This window comes from Zosterops lateralis, assembly GCF_965231275.1.
Source record: "Zosterops lateralis genome assembly, chromosome: Z".
NCBI classification, from domain to species: domain Eukaryota; kingdom Metazoa; phylum Chordata; class Aves; order Passeriformes; family Zosteropidae; genus Zosterops; species Zosterops lateralis.
Genome location: NC_139800.1, coordinates 81,081,261 through 81,104,669, shown reverse-complemented (window position 1 = coordinate 81,104,669; position 23,409 = coordinate 81,081,261). Strand labels below are relative to the sequence as shown.

General features: G+C 46.0%; 1 protein-coding gene across 1 annotated transcript; it reads right to left on the bottom strand.

Moving 5' to 3' along the window:
* Window positions 1-364: 364 nt before the first annotated feature.
* LOC310923041 (chromosome-associated kinesin KIF4-like) lies at window positions 365-23,198 on the bottom strand (the record flags this gene model as incomplete). The annotated part of the gene is made up of 30 exons (XM_083884100.1): window positions 365-936; window positions 1,452-1,574; window positions 2,218-2,334; window positions 3,101-3,250; window positions 3,914-4,015; window positions 4,099-4,176; window positions 4,351-4,458; window positions 4,798-4,968; window positions 5,675-5,804; window positions 6,248-6,342; window positions 6,914-7,069; window positions 7,267-7,380; window positions 7,971-8,054; window positions 8,533-8,643; window positions 9,112-9,256; window positions 9,482-9,585; window positions 9,980-10,165; window positions 10,451-10,516; window positions 11,156-11,261; window positions 11,441-11,499; window positions 17,815-17,950; window positions 18,594-18,655; window positions 19,158-19,333; window positions 20,350-20,469; window positions 20,636-20,730; window positions 20,909-21,075; window positions 21,691-21,780; window positions 21,997-22,187; window positions 22,876-22,990; window positions 23,079-23,198. 30 exons carry the CDS (start codon window positions 23,196-23,198, stop codon window positions 751-753), a joined length of 3,663 nt encoding a protein of 1,220 aa, XP_083740226.1. The 3' UTR covers window positions 365-750.
* Between the last annotated feature and the right edge of the window lie 211 nt (window positions 23,199-23,409).

The following is a 23,409-nucleotide window of genomic DNA, read 5'->3' as shown; positions in this document are numbered from 1 at the left end:
TTGACAAAAAAAAAAATTATTACCTTTTCTTCCTGCTGAGACTGATAACTTAGGGCTGAAGGAAAGGAAAAGCAGCAGGACCTTGTTTGGGGTGTCCAGACAGGTCCCAGTGGCAGCAAATCCTGGGCTGATTTTAAGGCCAAGTATAACTGCAGAGAGCCCAGGGGAGGCTGGGGGGTGTTGTGCAGAATAATTCCAACTCCAAGCTAGGTTTATTAATTCCTTTATTTAAAGCTACAAATTAGAGGTAAAATTCTACATATTCACATAGATCAAGTTTCTAAGTTCACTGAATAAAACCAGTCCAGCGGCTAAAGGGGCCAGAAAGCCAGACCAGTTCAGAGCTGCTGCTTTAAGACTTCAGCCAGGGCCTTCTCACTCCATGGCTCTACCAGGGCAGCTGGAAAAGTTCCTTCAAGGCTCCGTGGGAAGAGGCAGGAGCAGAACCCCAGTGCAAAGGCAAAGTTCTTTCAAGATTACAGGTGTAACCGTACCCAGCATTCACAGCTCGGCAGGGAGAAGGGAGCTGGGAACACCCACCTGGAAAATAACCCCATTCACTCCAAGAATTCTAGAGGAAAGATTCTCACCCTCCCCCTATCCCCAACACACAAATATTTACAGAGACACTACCAACAAGAGGCAGAGTTTGACTCCCTTGTGAGGGCAGGAGCTGCTGCTCTAGCAGGAGAATCCAGCTCCCCCAAAAGCCACCAGGGATGTGGCCTAAAGGGATGGGAAAGCTCCAGCTCAGTTAAACCCCTCCCTGATGGGGGTGCAGCCTGAGAAGAAGCTGATGTTGCTGTTCAGCATCTTTTTCCTCTTCTTCCCCAAGGGGTTCTGGTTCTCCTGGGACTCCTCATCCCTCTCAAGCAGGGAGGCAGCAGTGCTGGGAATCTTCAGGTACATCTCCTTGTCTGTGACATCCTGCAGGACCTGTGGGAAAGCAGGGGACAACCCTTGGAGTTTAGTCACTGCTGAAGTCACCCACCAGAGGCAGCAGGACACTGAGTGCCAGGCCAACCTCAAGAGCTGGCTTTTTTACTCAAGTCAGGAAAAAGACTTATTTTTTTACAAAATATCAAGATCCAGCAGGAAGAGACAGCAGTTGGAATAGAGGGTTCCCATGGGATAAGGGAATTTATTCAGCTGAGGCAAAATAAGATGTGTCAGATCAGAGAGCACAACAGCTTAGGTCACTTTGAACATGGACAGATGTGATTTTATCCTGCAAGCTCCCTACTTCCCCTCTCTCCTTGCTGAAGGTGCTGCAGGAAAACATGGCAGGCCCATGCCACCATTTCAGTGTGAAAACTTAGGAATTCGGCACACTCCAAACATCCCCACGAGCTGCCTGGAGCTGTGCAGAGTTTTCCAGAAGCAGCTTCACCTCTGGGGTGATCTCCCTCAAAGATCCCTCGTTCAGCAGCTCTGCCCTCCCCTGGGAATACCTTTGAGGCTGAAGTGACGCCCACGGGCTGGAAGAAACTGTCTTCTATTCTCACTTCCATGGGGTCTTCCAGCTTCAAGGACCCATCTGAGTCCCTTTTGTTCTCGTCAGATGTTGTGGTTTCCTGAGGGGCAGAGAGTGAAGCTCTTGCAGAATATCCTTCCCACCACAGCCCCCTGCTCTCCTAGCTGGGAAGTTTTCCACACTACAGGATGCTGCAGCTCAGGCTTGGCCTCCATAAAATAATTAGAGCACTATGGGATGTCCCTGCACCACATCTCTGAGATCCAAGTGCAAAATTCCCAGTAGGAATATCTTCCTCAATGAACATCAGTTTCTCATGGACCTTCCTGGTGCTAAAACCACCTCCTCCCCAAACCATCCCCTCTTCCAACTCTTCAAAAGAAATCTGGGAATGAATCAATGTTTTGTGTTGTCTGAAGCCAAAGACACAACTTTAATTTTACTGAATCCAAAAGGAAAACTGAAATTATTTGTCCTCAGACTTTGTGGTTGTGAAGTGGGAACATGAAAACCTCTGCTGTGAATCTCCAAATGCCTGTGCCGAAAGGCAGAGTCTGGTCCTGCAGTGGAAAATTGTCCTCAGTTACCAGAGAGGCACTAATTAGTGACACTCACCGAGTTTCAGCAAAGCTCACGTGGCTCTGCCTGGACAAACTATGCTTGTGTAGGAATTATCCCTTCATCCAGCTTTGCCCCTGCCCAAACCCAGCCCCTGCAGCCCCCCCAGAGGCAGCAGCACTCACCAGGCCCCGGTCCCTGTTCCTGCAGGTGGCAGCAGGGCAGCTGCAGCCGTCGGTGCATGCCAGCTTCTGTTTCCTGCAGCCACACTGCCTGTTCCCACAGCGGCCCTTGCACGAGCACTGCGGAGGGAAGGGGGATCCAATGGCCAGGATGCTCCTGGAATGCTCCAGGTCCTGCCAGCTCAAGGACAAGGACACCCCCCCGCAAGCTGCCTCTTGTCGTTTTCGCTGCCAGTCCCGCATCCCAGAATAATTTTCTTTCTAATATCCAGAATAAAATCCTTCTACCTAAAAATCCATCTTCAGGATCTACAGGAAAAGTACCTTCAGTTACCCAGTGCCTGACTTGAGGTTATGCCAAAGGATCCCAGTTCCTGTGCCACATTTCCACAAAAAGAAGGAGTCCCCACCCCAAAAGCCTCAGGAATTTTCTGAGCCACAGACTGAAGCTCCAGACTGACACATACAGAGGAAGCTGAGGCTTTGTCAGGACTGGAAGCTGCAGGTTCCCAAAGGGAACAAGGATCCACAACAGGCCACCTTTTTTTTTCCTGTTGTTTTATTCCCTGAATTGACTCCCTGGATACATCTGGCTGCTGTTGGGGCTGTTCCTGAAGCAGAGGCCAGCTCAGGCACAGACAGCAGGGCAGCACCTGGGAGAAGGTGACTTGGATAGGGGAAAACCTGTCCAGGAAGGGGTTGCTGATTGCAGACAACTTTTGTTGTGTCTGCAGGAAGGTCCTAAATACCCCCAAGGCACCCAAATAACCCATTCCTGCCACTTTGAGAACAGTGGAGACACCACACCTCGCAGCTCCATATCCAATCTTTGGACACAGCAAGGGACTCCCTAACAGACACTGGATCAAGGGCAGTTGGATCTTACCCCCATGAGGTTTTTCCTTGCTCCTCTGCCTGATTTCCCAGGAAGCCAATCAGAATCCTCCAGTTCTCCAGGGTCAGAGAGCAGATCCTCCACAAACACCTCAGGGCTGGGAGATCGGGGCTTGGCGGTTGTCTGCCGACGGCCTCTGGGCTGCAACACAGGAGCACGAGGGGTTAGGCCACCAAAAATCACACAGATGCTATTTTATTAGTAACTATTATATTTTTTAAAGGTTTAATTAAGGTTTTCAGAGTCCCACATAGCCAAGAAGGATGTGGAGTGAGGGAGGGGAAAAAAAGAACCAATTGGCAGGGTTGAAAATTCAATCAATTTAAACTACTAATGAAAAATCCTTGAAGTCCGAATTGTTGTCACATCACATGACAAAAAACAAGTGTCACACTCCTGTCCAAAGAGTTTTAAATAATTTCTTCCTCCCAGCATAAAGGTTTGGCTCTTTGCAAAGCAGCAAAGTTTGCTGTGGCATGTGTGCCTTACTCCATAATTTAAAGACTGGGAATGCTACAGAAAACCAATCTGGATTGTGAAGGAGGATAATAAGTCAGAACTACAGCGAGGAAACAGGTTTAGGGGTTTTGTTTGCCTATTTTTCTTTTAACAAAAAAACCCTAATGCAAGGTATTTGAGTCTTCTGGAAAGGACTGAAGGAGCCACTTCAATGAGCAGAACTTCAACGAGTTGAACAAGTGTCTGGCAAAAGCAGCTCAGGAGAAAGAAAAAACCACATTATCAAAAGCCAAGATTAACTCTGGCAAAGAATTCACATACAATACAACCTGTACAGCCTCTTACTTTGGGTGGAATGTAATCAAAAGAAGAGTCTGGAGACTGAGGTGGCCTTTGCTGGATGTGCTGGATCTTCTGGCCACTGGCAACTTGGACAAGCAGCAGTTTCTGTCAAAAGGGACAAAGATGAGCTCTGCAAAATCCACTAAAACCAACTGCCACAAGGGTCTGGTGTCTGCACAAGGCTCTACCTGTTTCAGAGCGTTGACTTCCTGAAGGAGTTCCTCGTTCTTCTCACAGATCTCCCTCATTTTTTCCAGCTCTTCCTCCTGTTTGCAGGACAAGAGGAAACTTGTTCCATTGGAGATAAATAAGAGAAAATCCCCCAGGGTTATTCCAGCCTGCACAGCAACCACTCTATTGCAGGCTTCTGGCAAAGGGACCACACAATCCTCCTAATTCCAGGTATCCCAGAGGATCCCACCCTCCCCAAGCCACTGCACCTGGAACCGGAGTCGCTCCTGCATTTGTTTCTCCTGCTCGTTCAGGGAGTCTTCCAATCTCTTCTCTGCTGCTTCTTTCTGCTGGAATTGCCTGAGCAGGTACAGAACCTAAAAGCAAGTTGGAATAAACAGGAGTGAATTTCTGAAAAGAGCACTCGGCATCTAAGTCCAGCCTCGGGGAAATTTCCTGCCACTTCCAGCATAATTTCAGCCTGACCTACTTGAAAGGTGATCTTGTGCTCAGGTGTAACCTCTTCATTTAAAGCAGGAGGAAAGTTACTGAATAAACACAGAGACTCCTTTAGTTTTTAATGAACCATTTGCAAAAATTCAACAAAATTTGAATTGCTATTCAGCACCAGCTTCATTTCAGCACATGCCCCCTTGCCCTTCTCTCTGAGCAGACCTGGAGATCAGACTCCAAGACTTCCACAAGCTGTGATTCACCTTTTCCTGGTGTTGCTGTTCCTGCATCAAAATCTGATTATGGAATTCTGCCTCCTGCTCTGCTGTGTGGTTTCTCTCTTCCGTCAGCATCTTCTGCATGTCAGAACAGCTGGCCTGGCTCTGCTCCAGGCTGCTCTGCAGTTTGCTCTCCTGCACTTTGGAGGAGACCAGCTGGAAAACAAGAGCAAGGGATGGCTTGGAACAGGGATTCCCTGCTGGGACAAGTGCTGCAATGTGGAGGGGAAGCATCCCTATAACTTCCAGCCACACCAGGAACTGGACCAGCCCTCAGCACCAAGGAAACCAGGAGAGATTCAGAGCCAGACACTTTGGAAGTGCAAACCAGGGAGCTGAGAGTCTTGTTCACAGTTCTGAATTCACTTTCCTTCCTGCAACACTCGGAGTATTTTCCTTTTCACCCTTCTCCTTTGATATCCAAGCACCAGGGAGCAACAAGTAATTCTGTCCTTCAGCTGCTCTTCCCTAATCCCACGATACCCAAATGTCTCTTTTTCCCATCTCAACACTAATTCCACTGCTTCCCCTGACCTCAGCCAGCACTGCTGTTGTTTCCCTGCTTGTTCAGGAAGCATTTTAGATACTTTTTCTTCTCTTTCCACTTTTGAAATTTACCCCTTCCCATGCAAGCATTTAGCTGGTATCTCCAGATCCTCATCTATTGCACTTCCCTCTTCCCTGTTTTTCAGATTTCACTCCCCAGTATAGATTATTGTAATCCAAACTGGAAAAGGGAATAAACCTCATTCCCTACAAGAGGGCTTTATTCAAATTTCTTTGGTAACTTCCTTTTATTTGTGGCTAAGCAGACTTGCAGCCTCTATTTTCAGGGATAAAAGAGGAAAGATCCAGGGTTTACCTCTCTCAGGAGATACTTCAGAGCACATTTGGCCTCCAGGATGGTAGTAATGCTGTCCCAGCGCTGCTTGGCTCGATCTCCATTGTCTGCATCCAGCAGCTTCTGCTGCAGATCTGCTATCTGGGCACTCCTGGGGAAGAATCCATGGATTTGGGGTTACAACACACGAGAAAAGCAGGGTTGGTTTCTGAGTGAACATTCCTGTTCCCAGAATATTAAGTAAAATAGTATAGATTGAGATTTTTGCTGCTCAGTAGAGCATCTGGAGCCTGCATTGCTCTCTTGGGGAGTTTTGCCTCCACTCCACATTCCCAAATTAAAGTGGAGTGGGGCCAAGTGGAGGTTTTCACCCCCAGAGGTGCTAATAACAGCTCAAAACACCCAGTCTAAGTACCTGAGTATTTTCCCCACGTTTAGGAAAAATTCCAGCCAGGAAAACCCACGCCTTTCCCTGATCATTTCCAGTGTCAGCCTGTGTGTCTTACATCCTCTTCCACCTCCCAGAGTTGGGATGGAAATGAGGGAAAAGCCAAAGGCCAGGCTGTGTGGATGAGCGTTGTGGCAGTGCCTTACCTGAGTTCCATCTCTGTTTGCAGGCTCTCGATCTGCTTGGAGATGGAGAGATCCGTGTCCTGAGCCTCCAGGTCAGACACGCAGTATGTGCGCCTCTGGAATCACAGCACACGGATCCAGAGCAGGAACAGGGGAGGAAATCACACATTTATAGATATTCCAGCTAGAAAAGCCTCCAGGCATCTCCTCACAGCTTCAGTTTCATCGCTCCTTCCCAAAAGCCTTTGCTAAGGGCAGTGGACCACTCACATCCCTCAGAATCCTTGAGGCTGGAAAAGCTCTCCCAGAGCACTGAGTACAACCATCCCCCCAACACTGACAGGTCACCCATGTCCCCATCCAGGTGCCACATCCAAACATTTTTTGGTCTCTTTCAGGGATGGTGATTCCATCACTTCGCAGTTCCAAAACCTAACTGCCCTTTCTGGGGAAAAAAAAAATTCCCCAATTCCATTAAGTAACAAGTTCCTTCAGCACATCTTGTCCCTAACATGTCAGAGGACAAGGACATTAACCCTTTCTCCCAGAAAGGTAGCCATGGGTTGGATCCATCCCCACCTTCTGAGGGAACAGAGAGTACTTCTACTCAAGTGGGAGTGAGAATAATGAATCCAAGTATTGCTGAACAGCCAGAGGAGTGGGGAGGGAAAAGGATTTCCCTCTTACCCGGAGCTTTGGAGGGGGGTTTTCTCCAGCATCTTTCTTCTCTTTCAGCTCAAGGAGCTCCTTTGCCAGGATTTTCCTGTCCTCCAGCAGGTCTGCCAGGTGTCTTCGAGCTTCTTCAGTGCTGACAAGCACCTCAACTTCATTTGCAAGCCAGTTCTGGAAAAATAACCCCCAAAATCCAGTGGCTGAGCTCAAATCCAGGACTGAACCCTCCCTGAAGATATTTCAGAGAAACTGAATAATCCCACTGTAATTCCCTAGTCCTCCTACTGAGCTCCAGCCACCAAGACCAGCAGCACCCACCCTAAATCCCAGTTTGCCCAGTGCTGAGATGCAAATATGCTGTTACCCACTTTGACTCTTGCAGCAATTCCTTCCATGCCCCGATTTTGGGTCTCCTTCCGTTTATCTGCCACCTCCTTCTGCTTCTGCAGGGCATCCTTGAGGCGTTTGTTGGCAGCTGCTGCCTGGAAAAGATGCCACAAGGAGCTGAACAAGGACTGCAAATCATCTGCTAAAGCTAGAAAGACCAGGGATTCCCAGGCCAAGGCAAGCACTGGGACAGTGACAGCACAAGGTTAATAAATCTCAGGTTATCTTGGCTTAACTCAAGGATTCCTGCCCTTGATTTATTTTCTTTGCTGCCATTCCTCCTTTAAAGAGAAGCTCCTTCTAGGCCTGAAGGTTGAAGACAACACCCAAAATGAGGGGTTGAAGATGCATTTCTTTTACAAAGCCATCCTGAAAGGATTTTGAACTGCTACCCAAACTCATTTTCCACTTTCTACCTTGGGCATCTGCATGGATTTCCCACAGGAACCTGGGACTCACAGTCATCTGGCCCTTAAGGAGCAAATTTAACTGGGATCTCTCAAAGGCCCTAAGGCAGAAATGGAGACTTCTCCAGAGAGAAAATGCTTTTACAGAGAGAAAAGCTTTTCTTTTCAGCCTCTAAGCTTCCTTTAGGAGGTTTCTGTGTATCCTATTCCTTCCTCCAGCCCCACTTGTCAGACTTTCGGGATTGGTTGGGAATTTCCAGGAGATGTTGGCTCCTCACCTCCTCTGTTTTGCGCCGGAGGACATTGGCCTGTTTCTGGAAATCTCTTTCCAGCCTGAGGAGCTCATATTGTCTCTTTCGGTCCTGCAAGAAAAAACAGCTGGAAAAGTCAAATTTTCCATTACAAAGGTGAGGTTGCAGCCCCAAAATTCCAGCCTGAGCATCCCAAGGCATTGAGGAGCAGGAATTGCTGTGATACCAAACTCCAAGTGTTTGCTGGCCATTGCACTCAGCCTCCACAAAGCTCCCAGATTTTATTAACCTGCAGATCCAACATTCCTTTGGAAGTTTAAAAACCTCCCATGCTAAGGCCAAACGCTACCTCTCTAAATCCTTCAAATATTGACTATTCTTTGCTTCCTGCTTTAGAGCAGAGTCACAGCTGTGGCAAGAGCTTGAAGATCTCCAGCCTCAAACAAGTCCAAGTGGTGAAAAGTGGCAGCCACATGAGCCAAGCTTCTCTTCAAAGCATTCCCAAGCTCTTCTCAGTTGCTTCACAGTTAAGGAAACCTTGCAGCAGCGCTTTGGAGGGAGGAACAGAGTGAGGAGCTTGTTTGCTCACCTTTTCCTTCAGCTGGATGACTTCCTTGTCCTTCTGCTGCTTCCATTGCCTGAATTTCTCCGTGTCTTCTTTCATTTGACGCATCAGCTGCACCCTTTGCTGCTTCATATCCTGAAAAACACCAGTGGTTGGAAGAATTATCCAGGATTTACACCCTAAAGAGCTTCAACCTCCAATCCCTCTGTGCCTGCCAGTTGTGGGGAGTGGCAAGTGGGAAATCTTACTGTGCTCCCACCTAGGACACTCTCAAAAGTGCTAAAACCAGATTTTTTTTTTTTTTTTTTTTTTAGGCATAAAGGGAAGACCAACACAGCCACAGTTTAGGGAAACCAAAGAGGAATCAGATTACTTGACTGAGGCAATAAATTAGAAGTGCCAGAAGGTACTTTGGACTTATTTTCCTCCCAAATCTCAACAGTCACCTGCCTACTGTGGTCACGCAGACAAAGGAATCTTGCCAGAAACAGCTATTTCCTATTTGACCAAACAGAAAGTGGATTTCTGTTTGGGATTCCTGGGGTTGCTGCCTGGGAGCTGCTTTGCCCACACTGGCTCAAGCCAGAGGTGCCCGTTGGTTACCATGATCTCCTGGTTCAGTTTGGACACCGTGCGCTCTGTGGATTCCTTCAGCTTCAAGAGCTTGGATTGCTCATTCAGCTTCTTCTTGAGCTCATTGATTTGTGCTTCCAGCTCCTGGAGCCTTTTCCTGCGCCGCTCGCTCAGCCTGGAAAAAAACAACAACAAATCCTCTTCAGCTTCAGGGACACCTCATGAGAAATGTCACCTCTGCTGCTGCTGAAAGTCCACAGGAGGCTTCTCTGCAGCTCCTGGCATATTAAAGGGACACTTCTGCATCAAAAAAAAGAGCTTTTAGAGATCATGGAAGCGCAAGACATTGGATTTTCAGACACATTAACAACCCCCAGAATTGCAGGCAAAGCCCTCTTACTTGGCCTGGTTGATGTCCTTCTTTGCCATCTGCAGAGCAAGGATCAGTTCCTCCTTTTCCTTTTGTAAACTGTTGACCTCCCGTTCTAGATTCTTGATATTGGTCTAGAAAGGACAGCAATAAATGTCCAAATAAAAACCTTTATTTGAAAGGAAAGACACCCTGAGGCAAAGCTTTAAGACAGAGAAACTCTGAAAAACCCCATTCCTTCACAACAGGCTACTAAACCACCTTCTCTAAGAGCGTGAGGGTCACAGGGGCTGGCCCAGCTCACTCTGGAGCTTTGGTGGGCACAGAGTCACTGGGGCCACGTCCTGACTGAATCATTTCAGAGATGGGAGATCCCAGCACGACAGGGAAAACTGCCCAAGGGAGCAAGGACACAAAGCTTAAATAATAGACCCAAATCAGAACAGGCTCCCAAGGACAGGTGTCCTCCCTTCCCTCCCCAGCAAGAACTGGGGAAAACAAACTGACCAAGGAGGATTTCAGCTTTACCTGGTACTGGGACTGAATGGGCTCCAGCTCAGTATCATTTTGAGACATCTTCCTGGCCAGGGCCTGTTTCAGACTCAGGGCTTTGTTGAGCTCCAGCAGCTCCCTGGAGAGCTGTGCCTGGCGCAGGGCATGTTGGGTGCTGAAGTCGTTGGAAGCTCTCTTGGATTCCTGGCCCACTTCTCCTTCCTGCAGGAGACATAGCCTTGAGGAGAGGCCAACCCAGAGCTCCTGAATTACATGAGCTCTGTTTCTACAGAGCTCTTCAAATTCACTTTTACGTAAAAAAAATCAGATATGCAGAAATGGGAACAAGTTCTTGACCCTGAATGCATTGAGTTTAAAACAGCACAGACAAGAGTGATCATTTATCAAGCATTTGGGTTAGAAAATTAGCAGAAGGGAGCAGATAAAAGGGATTAGGAAATAAAGCCATGCCCCAGTGAGGAGTGTACTGCTGAGCCCCAAACGTACACCTGGAGAACCCTGTTGAGAGTTTGGCAGCTCTGCAGCAGCTTCTGTGGTGGCAGCATTTTCAATCTGGTAGACAGAAAGAAGAAAATTTGGATGAAGAGGGAAATAGGAAATATAACGAAGGAAATAAGAGTCTATTGACACATTATGGCAAAGCACAAAGTGATTCTCCTCTGGCCAGAACCTCTCTGGAAGGAGGAGACCATCACCCTCGTCCTCAAGGAACGTGAGGAAACTACTCCTTGTCTAGTCAGAAAAGTCATTCCTTAAAATCTTCCCTGAACTCTCTCTCCAAGAGAACAGAAAGAGGAGAAGAGAACAGAGGAATGTCCAGTGAGGGAGAACTGCAATTCCTCCATTAGACAAAAGCCTGGAAGCTTCTATTTAACCAGTTCGGGTTCCTGCAATTTACATTGTCCATAAAAATCACCGAGTTTAGAACACTCCTTTCAATTTAGGGACTGTAAATGCATGACAAACTCCAGTATCAGGTTTTTTCATGTAGACTCTTCATTTTCCCCCACCCAGGAGCAGCACAAGTGGCCTTTCTGCAGCATTAAAGCAGAACAGGACAGTTTTGAACTCGATGTCAATAGTCATTTCACACTTTTAATTCCTGGGCTCCTTAAGGGAAGTTGTTGGAGTGGAATCCCAGCTTTCCTGACTAAGTTGACACAAATCCCTCTTCCCTGGGTTCAGCCTTACCTGCAGCTCAGCCAGCACTTGCTGCAGGTTCCGGATCACCTCCACATTTTCCTTTAATTCCTCATCTTCCACAGTCTCCACAAGCTTCTGCAGATCCAACTTGCACCTGGAAACACAGGAACAAGTCCATGGCAAGCTCGTGCCAGGGAAGAACAACTTTCCCCACTCAACCTTGGAATTAATTCTGTATGAACAAACTCCCAGATGATTGGATCCAGTTTATCCCACTGAAAACATTGAATTCCCAAGGACATTACTCCAGGAGAAAGGTGTAGGGACACTTACACAGCATGGTGCTGGAGCTGCTCTAGTTTTGCATTCATCTTCTCATTTTCTTGCTCTGTCTGAAAAAAATCAGAATTATACTGATTCATAGAAGGTAAGAAGCCAGAAATCTGCTGGTTAATTTGCAGCAAAGGGTTGGCACTGTGAAAATCAATGCACAGGAAGATCTTTCATGGTCAGGGTCACCAGTTTGGATTTCACAGCAGTTTTTCAGGGACAGATACTGCAGGCAATAGGAAAAAAGCAGGGTGGGGAAGGGAGAGCACAAGTGTTGGAGGTTAGGTTTGTTACTTTTTTAAAGAATTTTTTTCCCCATAAGTTGCCAAGGAGACGAAGTGTTGGATACTTAAAGAGTACTTGACCACAACAAAGAGGTGGCCAAAGCTCGACTGGGGAGATTTTTCTTTATCTGTTGTGAGTCCAGAAGGGAGGAGGTAACTGCCTTCCCTGATAACAAGCCAGCTGTTAAAAACGGTGTGGGGTGTTGTTTCTTATCTCTTTTCCCTCTTCCACTACCCCCATGGGAATATCTTCTGTTAATGGACCATCAAAGCTCACCAATGACAGGACACATTTCATCATCCCATTGTGAGATGCTCCACCCAGGGAGAAGGAGACAAACCATTTCCACCCAGATAAAAAGGAGCCACAAGTGTCACCAGGCACTCCAGCGTTCCCAAAGGAAGACTGGATCCAGCTCTGGACCCTTGACTCCACAGGATTATCTCTGCTTCCAACAGGACACACCTGCCACTCCAGGAGGGCTGACTTTGGACTGTTTCCAACACCTTGACCAACAGGGTGTCAGGCTGTATTTCTGACTCTGTCAGGGTTTTCTAGGATTTCTTGTTGGTTTGGTTTTGCTTACTCTTTTGTACTACAGCATTTGTATGTTTAATATCCCTAGTAAAAAACTGCTGTACCTATTCCCAAAATCTTTGCCTGACGGCTTTTTAATTGCAAATTTATAATAATTTGGAAAAGGGGGAGGGGGCTTACATTCCAAGGGTGACTCTGATCTTCCCTGGTAGATACCTGTCTATCTAAACCAAGAGAACAAGTGTGCAAGTGCCAATTAAAATATTAAAATAAAATATTCAAAGTATTAAAAAACTGAAAGATTCTGGTCTCTTTTTTCCACAAGGAAACTGAAGGCCAACAGATTCTGGGAGGCTTTTGGTTCTGACTGATTTGGAATCAATGTGAAAGGAACATTTAAGAGACATTCTCAATATGTCCTTGTCCCAGGGTGACTATGATGCCTGTATTCCCAATTGTCTGTTCTGTGTGTGCTGTGTGTTCTGTACTTTTAAGATTGGTTCTAAAAGTGAACAAAACAAGAAGTGTGCGGTTTGTTTTGATAAAACTGTTCACTCCTCTGCATCTTCTCTTCATCCTTGGACAGTGTGTTCATCGGATGCACGGACAGCAGACAGAGAGTTTTTTCCTTTAAGTTAGTCTAGCTAGCTGAAGCAAAGAAGCTTCCTAGACTGTTGTTTTGTTTTTTTTTTTTTTTTTTTTTTTTTTTTTTTTTTTTTTTTTTGTTTTTTTGTTTTTTTTTTTTTTTTTTTCTTTCTTTTTTCTTAGGACTATTTAAATCTGCTCTGGACTGAAAAACCCAGAGAAGCACCAGGAGCTGCACCTGTGGCCCACCAGGGTCTGGACTTTGGCATTTTTCAGCACTGAGACTGGGACTGAGAAGAGGCTGAAAAGCTCACAGCAAAGACTTCTCTCAGTTTTGCCATCTCTCTTTGGAGCAGTGAGAGGTTTTATTGTTCCATATTATTCATTCCTTATGCTTGTGGGCATTTTGTTTGTTTAAATAAATAGTTTTTTCCACTTTTTTTTTTCCACTTTTCTCTGAGGCAGTTCTTTTCCTGGACCGGCTCAGGGGGAGGGGCTGTTTGGATTTGCTCTCCAGAGAAACCCCATTAGGAGGTTTCCTCCCAAATTTGCCCTAAACCAGGACAATAATTCTCAGTTTGCGCCCAAGGTGGGGCTCGAAAAAGTGAAAAAAACTTGTATTGATTATTGATTACATTTTGGTTGTACTTTGTGTGGGGATAAAGCAGTCAGTAGCCATGTTGCTCCTTGAATTCCTGATGTTTTAACACCTTTCTGGTCCCTAAGCTTGTTTTCTTATCCAGAATTAGCTCCAGTGTTGTCCCTAACACATAGCTCTTACAACTAGAGGTGTACTAATTAAGATTGCTATTTTGTTGGGCTTAGTGATCATGATTTATAGAAAGTTTATACAGGTACTGGAGTTTGTGCCGGGTATGTTTAGTTTATACTTTTTTTGTCCTACCCTGCATCCTAGTCCCAGCAAGATATTTTAAAAATTTATGAATAATTGCACCCACTTTGTTAGAAGAAGTACAGAGGATGAATCTTTTCAGTCTCTCCTGTCCCTCTTATCTTTTGAATCAGTTACATCACTTTTTGGAAATGTTCAGTGTCCCCGAATGTTAAAAATACCACCTTCCTGGTATTTCATCTGGTGAGCTTCCCCTATATGGTTTGCAGCTTGTCGAGAGTGAGGTCTGAAATTTCCAGATGAGCTAATGAGACTCCTGACCCAGAAGTAAGCCCAAGTGTAAAAAATTCTGAGTAGTGTGAAGTATAAGAAAAATAAGCCAAACCCTGAAAAAAATTTCTGACCCTACAGCCTGAGACCTTCCATGTAAACACATTCAGAACCTGCTTGTAGTAAAGAAATACTTGAAAGAGAAGTGCCAGGAAGATTCCAAAGACAAAAAGATTATTGCAATAAGCTGGGTGGGCCCTGGCACATGCTTATTGCACACTGCTAAATACTGTGAAGCAGCAAATAGAGGCAGGAGGGCAAAAAAATAAATCAGCAGGTACCCCAGTCACTCAAACAGCAGCTGAACCAAACGGTGAGCCCAAAACAGCAGCTAAACCAGACAGTAAGTCTAAAACACTGCCAGTCACCCCAACAAAAAAGCTCACACAAAAAACAGATCAACCAATGAATAATAATGCAAATAAAAGACCCTCAATGCCTCCTAACGACACCCAGTCAAAAGCTGACCAAACTAACACAAAATCAAGAGCCCAACCGACTGACACAAGGTCAAATGCCCAACCAGCTGGCACAAAATCAAAAGCCACTATTTGAGTCCTTTTCCCTTCAAAGCCTAAGAAAAAATTACACTCGACAACCAAATGAATCTGTAATTAGTTGGTTAGTCCATCTTTGAGATGATGCAAAAGAAGTTACAATTCTAGACAGCACTAAAGCAAAACATTTAAAATCCCTGTCACATAATCCAGTTATCGACCAAAAAATAATAAAGAAGCTACCCCTTGCAGTCTCTAAGAACAGGTCCTGAGAAATGTAGCACAAAAATACATGTGCAGATGATCTCTATATGCAGCAAACCCAGTAAAAGACCATAAAACAAACAAACAAACAAACAAAAAAATCAACGCTTAAAAGAAATAGCAGTAGCAAAAACCATCTTCTCAAATAACCTAAACACTAAAACCCCAAACTTAGTGCCATGTACACCCAGAATATAGCAAAAACTCGTATGCCTTGAACCATAAGAATACTCTTCTGCTTTAGCAATAATGAAGCAAAATAGCATGAAAAAAAGTGTGCTAACCATAGCAAAAAAACTTCAAGCACATGCAGATGCTGAGCATGGCCCAACACATGCCAAAATAAATCACAGCTGTAGAAACCCATCTGCAAAAATTAAAAAAAAAAAAATAAAAAATCACCATACACTCAGAGACAAAATTAAAAAAATAAAATAAAGCTTCCTCCAAATCTCAGCAGTACAGGTCAGAAGTTCTAGCACCAAACACAAATGCTCCCCAAACAGAGAGAGAGAAAGCATCCCACAAAGTAAGCTGTAGTCCCTCCTGCGTGATTGTAAAAAAGACATGAATAAATAAAATAAAAAATCTACTGATAATCTAGCACAACAGCTGCGTGAATTGTTAAATGGCAAGACTCAAAGAAAAAGTTCCACTTGGGTAACTCCAGTTGCCCAAGAAAACCCAAATAACCAGGCTTAGAGGGGCCCAGCCTCTAGCCAGGTAGAGGCTAGGGAAAATCATGGTTTTTAACTGTGTAAATTCGTTGGCATGGCACATTAGAACCACAAAACGTGAAGCCTTAGTTGATACTGGTGCACAATGCAGAGTACTCCCATCAAACCATGTGGGGGAAGAATCTGCTTCTATTGCTGGTGTAACAAAACAAAAAAAAAAAAAAAAAAAAAAAAAAATCACAAGATTTTACTTTAGTAAAAGCTGATGTTAGTCTGACTAGAAATCAGTAAAAAAAGCACCCAATTGTGACTGGCCCAGAGGCCCCATGCATTCTAAGCATGGACTACCTCCAAAATAAATATTTCAAAAACCCAAAAAAAACTCAAATAAGTGTTTAAGATAGCAGCTGTAAAAACAAAGAGTATTAAGCAATTAAACACCTTGCCTAGACTATCAAAGAACCACCTGCTGTAAAACTCCTAAAAAAAAAAAAAGGAGAAACAAATGCCAATTGCCACTCGAACAGTGCATCGTCAACAGTATAGAACAACTCGAGGTGCTGTGATCCCCATCCACAAGGTGATCTATAAGCTGAAAAGCCAAAAAGTGGCCAGCAAAACCCACTCACCCTTCAACAGCCCCATCTGACCTGTGCGTAAATCTAAAAAAGAATAAAGATTAACTGTAAACTACCATGCATTAAATAAAATTACTCCACTGCTGAGTGCTGCTGTGCCAAACATGCTGGAACTCCAGTATGAGCTGGAGTCCAAGGCAGCAAAGTATTTATGTGCAACTATTAAAACTGCCAATGCATTTTTCTCCATTCCTTTAGCAGCAAAATGCAGGTCTCACTTTACCTTCACATAGAAAAGTGTGCAGTACACTTCAAACCAATTGCCCCAGGGGTGGAAGCACAGCCCCACCATCTGCCATAAACCGATTCAGACTGTACTAAAAAAAAAGTGAAGCTCCAGAACATCTGTAATACATCAATAACATCATTGTGTAAAAAAAAAAAAATACTGCAGCTAAAGTGTTTTTTAAAAAAAATCATCCAAATTCTGCTGAAAGCTAAATTTGCTATCAAGAAGAGGAAAGGTAAAGAACCTGGTCAAAAGATCCGGCTGCTGAAAAAGTAAAAAATTCAATAAACTGTTAAAAACTACCTTAAAAACATTAAGTAAGAAATCTTTCAAAAATTAGAGGCAGCATCTAGCAAAAGCCACCTAGTTAATTAGCACTCAAAGTTCCACCAACAAAGCAAGCTCTGCCCAGTCTAACCTCCTGCTTACAGTAAATAAAAATAAAATCCCTGTAGTACACACAAGTTTGTTAAAAAAACCAGTTTAGATCAATTCTGCCGCACATACAGACAAACCCATCTGTAAAATTGTCTTTGCTCAGAAAACAAGTTGTACATAGTGAGTAATGCAAAAAAATAAAACAACACAATGTGTACCTCAAAAAAATCTGATTGTTAAATAAAAACTATGTGTAAATATCACCTTTTGTTAAAGGTCACTGGCATTGTCTGTATATAGCTGTATATTGTTTCTACATAGATATATGCATGTATAATGTATGTGTTCGTAGAATTAAAACTCAATTAGTTTTAGTAGGTTAACGATATAGTAATAAGGGGTGGAATGTCCTAGGGTGACTATGATGCCTATATTCCCAATTGTCTGTTCTGTGTGTGCTGTGTGTTCTGTACTCTTAAGACTGGTTGGTTCTAAAAGTGAGCAAAACAAAAAGAAGTGTGCAGTTGTTCTGATAAAACTGTTCACTCCTCTGCACCTCCTCTTCGGCCTTGGACTGTGTGTTCATCGGATGCACAGACAGCGGCCAGAGAGCTTTTCCATTTTAGTTAGTCTAGCTAGCTGAAGCAAAGAAGCTTCCTGGACTGTCTTTTGTCCTTTTTCTTAGGGCTATTTAAATGTGCTCTGGACGAAAAAGCCAAGAGAAGCACCAGGAGCTGCACCTGTGGCCCAGTGGGGCCTGGACTTTGGCATTTTCCAGCGCTGAGACTGGGACTGATAAGAGACTGAGAAGGTGAGCCAACTCACAGCAAAGACCTCTCTGAGTTTTGTCATCTCTCTTTGGCGCAGCGAGAGGTTTTATTGTTCCATATTATTAATTCCTTATGCTTGCGGGCATTTTGTTTGTTAAATAAATAGTTTTTTCCACTTTTCTCTGAGGAAGTTCTTTTCCTGGACCAGCTTGGGGGGAGGGCCCATTTGGATTTCCTCTGAAATTTGCCCTAAACCAGAACAGTCATAAATACAGGAGCTGCTGTTGACTCAACTACCAACAAGTTAGAGCTGTCCTGGAATAAATGAACTTACCAGGATGATCCTTTCCAGCATCTGTGCTGTTTGCCCAGCAGCCTCACTCAGCCCCTGGCTCAGCTTCTGGTTCTCCTCCTGCAGGGATTGGTTCTTCTCCATCAGGGATTGGAGGCTCTCTGAGGCGGCCAAACCACTGCAACAGCAAGGAACAGTTGGGTGTGAGTTTGGGCTTTGGGACAGCACCACCAGAATTATTATTATTCACTAAATAATTCACAATAAATAGCCCAGAATGGTTTGGGAGGGAAGGATCTTAAAACTCATCCAGCCTCACCCCTGCCACAGTCAAGGACACCTTCCGCAGACCAGGCTGCTCCTGGTTCTGTCCAAGCCTTGGACACTTCCAGAATGCAGGAAAACCCTCCAAACAGAGGCTGTGAACTCCATGTACTTGGTTTTGAAACATCCCCAGGATGTTTCAAATGCACAATCCAACCAGATTGTCCCAGATTTTCTGCTTTTAAGGATAATGGGCTTGCCCCACATTTAGGGGTAGAGGGGTGAGAAGAACAGGGGTAGATGGGCCTCAGAGACAGGAATTCATTCAGGAGATGTTTCCTGTTTCCTCTTTTACTTCCTGCAACACATTTTTGCAGTAATGAGGTGTTTGCTACAAACTAAATATCCCAGAAAATTCAGCAAGGATGGCAAAAAGAGTGGGGGGAAAAAGCAACCAATTTCTCCCCTCACCCTACAGCCCAAAGCTAAGGAGATCCAGAGACTTTTCTGGAGTGTGATAAATACACATCCACAGGACATTTGATAACAAATCTTACCTGATAGCTGCGGGCAGGGTCCCTCCATGGGCCTGGAGCAGCAACACCTGGAGCTGCTGGACCTACAAAGACAAATAATTATTGCTTGTAAATGTAGCAGCTCTATGGATCCATGATCTTCCTGACACCTCTACTCCCATAATTCCCCTTTTACCTCTGCCTGTGGAAAGGAGTGGTGTTGTTACAGTATTTCAAGTCATTTACTCCTCAGATAAAAGGTCCTTCATTTCCCCTCTAGGATCACACCAGGGAAAACTCTTCCCTTTCCCACCATGGCTGGGCACAGGCAGGAGATGTCAGGAAGACACCAAACCATCTCTGTGTTTCTAATTGTGCCTGTAGCTCGCCAGGCAATGATTTGTTGGGTGGAACGGAAATTCAAACCACACCAGCACCATCACTTTTCTATGGCTACAGCAAAACTCCAAGAAATATCCATGTTTCCCCTTCCCATCCACCTCCAGAGACAAAGCAATGCATGTTAGGGATGTTTTGCATGTTTTGTGAGATTGTGCCCTCCCTTGGGGTCTGCTGAGCTCAGAACCTGAGGGGATGCCCCAGTACCTGCTGCTTCAGCTGGTGCAGCTCAGCTGCCTGGGGGTCCACGTTGACAATGGGCTTGTTTTTGATCTTCCTGGCCCTGTCAGCGTAACGCAGAGTGTTCAAGGTCTCCTCCAGGTTGGAATCTGCCGGGCTCACACAGGCGATCATCAGTGTGTGGCTGTTCCCACCCAGGGAGTCTGGGAAGGAAAAAGAAACAATGTCAAAGCTGTGAGAGCAACAATAACAGTGAAATGTCGCCATTCAAGGGTTCCAATCCCGTGAGTGCATCCCAAAAATGAGGATCAAAGAGCTGGATTGTGGTGCCAACCATTACTCTCTCCTCTCTGCACACTCAGTTCTGTTTTAAAGTGGGTTTCTGAAAGCCAAACTCAGGCTTTGAAACAGAAGATTTCACCCCAGAAGCCCCAGTTGTTGCCCTAATAAGTAATTTCTTTATGCCTGGTTCTCTCAGGTTCTCCTCTCCCCTCCAGTAGCAAGACCTCCATGAATATCCAGAATTTTCTCCCAATTTAAGGAATTTTTCGCTAAGAACAGATCACACAGCTGCATGGAACTTCATCCTTTGGCTTTATACAAATTGGTTCCTTAAAGGTCCTGATGAGAGAAAAAAAAAAGGGCCCCACACCCAGCCCAATCCAGGTTTTCATGAGGTACTTTCAGACATGGAAAATACTGAAGAGTTTTTGCACCAAATCATGTAATTACCATAAAAATCCCAGTAATTTCATTATTAAAGTTGTGCTCAAATTAAAGGGTAACTTAAATAAAATACATTAAAAGACAAATTCCAGGTATTGCAAAATAAAGACCAGATATTCAGCCTAAGAAAACAAATCCCAGGGAAGGCACAGGCAGCTGGAGCTTCATTCTGGCTGTGACATCACCCAGGGAGTTGCCATAATTAAAGTACAATAATAGATCTTTGCTCCCAGACTTCTCTTCCTTCTCTCCACCAAAAATATGCCCTCAATTTGTCTTGTTTCCTCCTGTCACACAAAGTGCAAGAGAGCAGGACTCGTTTTGAGTTTGCATTTGGAACCTAAAATAAAGAGTCTGGGAAAGGCCTGGCTTCAGTGGGGAATTAAATAAACAAATCCCTTTGCAGCAGCAGCTCTGAGCTGTGGGGTTTTCTCCTGCTTTGTTATTTAAAAAACACCTCTAAGTTCAGGCTTTTGTCATCTTCTTCTCTCACCTTGCAGCAGCCTGGTCAGCTTAGAGTCTCTGTAGGGGACAAACCCCCCCTTTTTATTCTCATCTCCCAGAGCACTGATGACATTCCCCAGGCACAGGAGTCCTCTGTTGATGTTGATTCCTGCAGACAAAGCTCACAGTGAGCAAAGCCACCTCAACAGCACCAAACTCATTTCCTGCCCTTAGTAAAACTTTAACAAGGTTAAAAAAACTGATTGAAGGGTTAAAGAAGTGCTTTGCTCTTTTATTAACTCCCCAGTGAGAAGAAACCCAAATTCCACACAGACCTTCTTTGAGCCTGTCTCCCTCAGCCTTGGTCTTCTTTTGTCTCTCAGAGCCAGCAAGATCTACCAGGTGCAGCTTGCAGTGGAAACTGCAATTCCTAGGGAAGAAAAAAACTGTTTTACTCTCCCAGACAAACTTTCAGGTGGAAAAGGAGCAGCCCAGAAGCTGAAAATTCAGAGAGCCAAAACCTGAACTGCCTTGAGAAGCAGAACTCAGGACCAGGATGAGGAAATTATAGGAAAGTGACTCTCATCAAGCTGCACAATGACACTCACTTGTCATTTTTCTTCTTCTGATCAATGCAGATGGTGAAGATAGCATGGGATCTGGAGGACTGGGAATTCATGGCTGTGGATCCTACAGTTCTGGAGTTGTTCCCCTGCTCCAGGCAGGACACGGTCTCTTGGGCACAGGTGACATTTTTTTCTGTCAACCCCACAATCTGTAGCCAGGAAGGAAACATTGTTTATCCTCTGTTCCCTCTTCATCCCACTTGGGATCAGGAAAATCTCCTTGCACCTCAGACTTTGCCAGCCCATTCCCAAGAATCAGTGTCACCTCCAGCCAGGGCCTGGCATGGCAACTCCCAGGAAAAACTGGTTCTGAATCTCACTTCAGGAACGTGGAATCACATCACCTGTTCCTAAACACCCTCCAAGTTCCTCTGCCTGCTCCAGAGCCAGCTGGGCTCTGGGATGGAGACAGAGCTCCTCAGGGCTCCAAGGACAAATCCATGGATATCCTGGGCCAAGCTGGGAGCTGAGAGCTGTGCCAGTCACAGCGAGGGGCTGATGGGGAAGGGGTTTGTGTGAATAAAGGACTGGGGAGGCAGCTCCCAGGGGCACACACCAGAGAGGGGATGAGCAGGAGGGATTGGATGTGCTCCTTGGGAAGCTGTGCTTTCCCTGAGGATTCATCCCCTGGATCTCTCTGTGCTGCTCCCAACACAAGGATAAGCCCCATGCCACTGCTTTAGGGATGACAAAAAACTCCACATAAGCCCCTCCAGTTCCCAGCCCTGCCACCCTCTCCTGCTCCCACATCCAGCAGGGCAGACCTTGATGCCTTCCTTGGGGTCCTCCCGGATGCTGATCTGGGAACGTTCCCGGGAGGAGCACAGCAGGTCCAGGATGTCCTCGTTGTAGATCTGGAAGCAGCAGGGGAACAGCTCAGAGTTAACAGCAAGAAATGGACAGTTGTGCTGAAATTAGGGCTAATTTGGCATCACATTTTACTCATTTCACCTTGGACTGACAGAACCTCCTGGGGTCTTAGAGATTGATTTAATCAACATCTGTTACCTGAAGGAGGTGACCCCAAAGCTCCTTTTATTCCTAACTTGATAAAAAAAACAAACTTTTACCTCCAGATAAGAAACTTTGAGGACGAAATCCCAATCCTGCCTTTGCTGTTTCTCCTCAAAGAGCAGCTTGATGACCCTGGGGATGACTCCCACGCTGGGCTCATGCTCTTGGCTGGCAGTGTACGTGCTTCCCATGGAATAGGTTTTCCCTGACCCTGTCTGTCCGTAGGCCAAGACAGTAGCATTGTATCCTGACGGAACAAAGGGCACCCGGATGAGTCACGTGGGGACAGAAAGCTGCATTTCTGAAAACCACCCTTCCAGAAAATCATCAGTTTGCACTAGCTTTAAGCATAGATCACAGTCAGGGACATGGAGTGGGGAAAAAGAAAGGCAATGAAAACTCCACAAAACACAGATAAAATTATTATTTCAGCTCTTTTTTTAGGACCGGATTTTTATTAGAGCTAAATAGAAACACAGCACAAATTCTCTGCCATCCCCAGCTCCACTGCAGCATCCTGGAGCAGGATGTTTATCCATTCATTGTGTTATTCTTAAGGAGGGAGTGACACTTTCATTAGGACAGGACAAGAGGGAATAGCTACCCACTGCCAGAGGGATATTTGGAAATAATTCTTCCCTGGAATAGTGGGGTACAGGTTGCCCAGAGAAGCTGTGGCTGCCCCTGGATCCCTGCAAGTGTCCAAGGCCAGGTTGGATGGGGCTTGGAGTACTCTGGGCTGGTGGAAGGTGTCCCTGCCCATGGCAGGGCTGGCACTGGATGAGCTTTAAGGTCCTTTCCCACCCAAATTCTTTTGGCATTCCATGAAAACTGCCCCACACAGGCAGCCTCGGGAACCAGGCGGCCTCAGAGAGCACACCCCCCTCGCTTTGTGGACGGGAACGGGTTCCAAAGGGACAAGAGCGGGGACGAACCTTTGAAGATGCCGCGGACCAGAGGCGACACCGCTGTGTTGAAAACCTCCTCCTGCTCCACGGACGGGTCGAACACGTAGTCGTAGGTGAAGGCCTTGTCGTTTCCCACCACCACCTGCGGAGGAGAGGGCCGGGGCAGCGCTGGTAACCGGGCCTGGGGCTGTGGGACCACCGGGAACCCCCGGGAACCCCCCGGGCCTCACCTGCGGCTCCCCGGGCACGAAGGACAGGCACATCTGGCAGCCCTCGCCGGTCTCCTTGGGCACCAGTGGCCGGCAGCGCAGCGCCACGCGCACCGGGATGCCCTTCTCGTCCTCCGGCATCGTCGTCAGCCTGCGGGACAGGGGCGCCGTGAGGGGAACGGGGCACGGCGGCGGGGCCGGGCCCGGGATGGGGGTGGGGCGGCCTCGGAGGGGCTCTAGGGTGGAGCGGCAGCCCCGGGCCGGGTGTGGGGCGGGTGTGGGGCTGGAGCGGGCCCGGCCCGGCCCTGCCCGGTGTGGCGGGGCGGCCGCGGGACTGACCTGGAACCGCCGC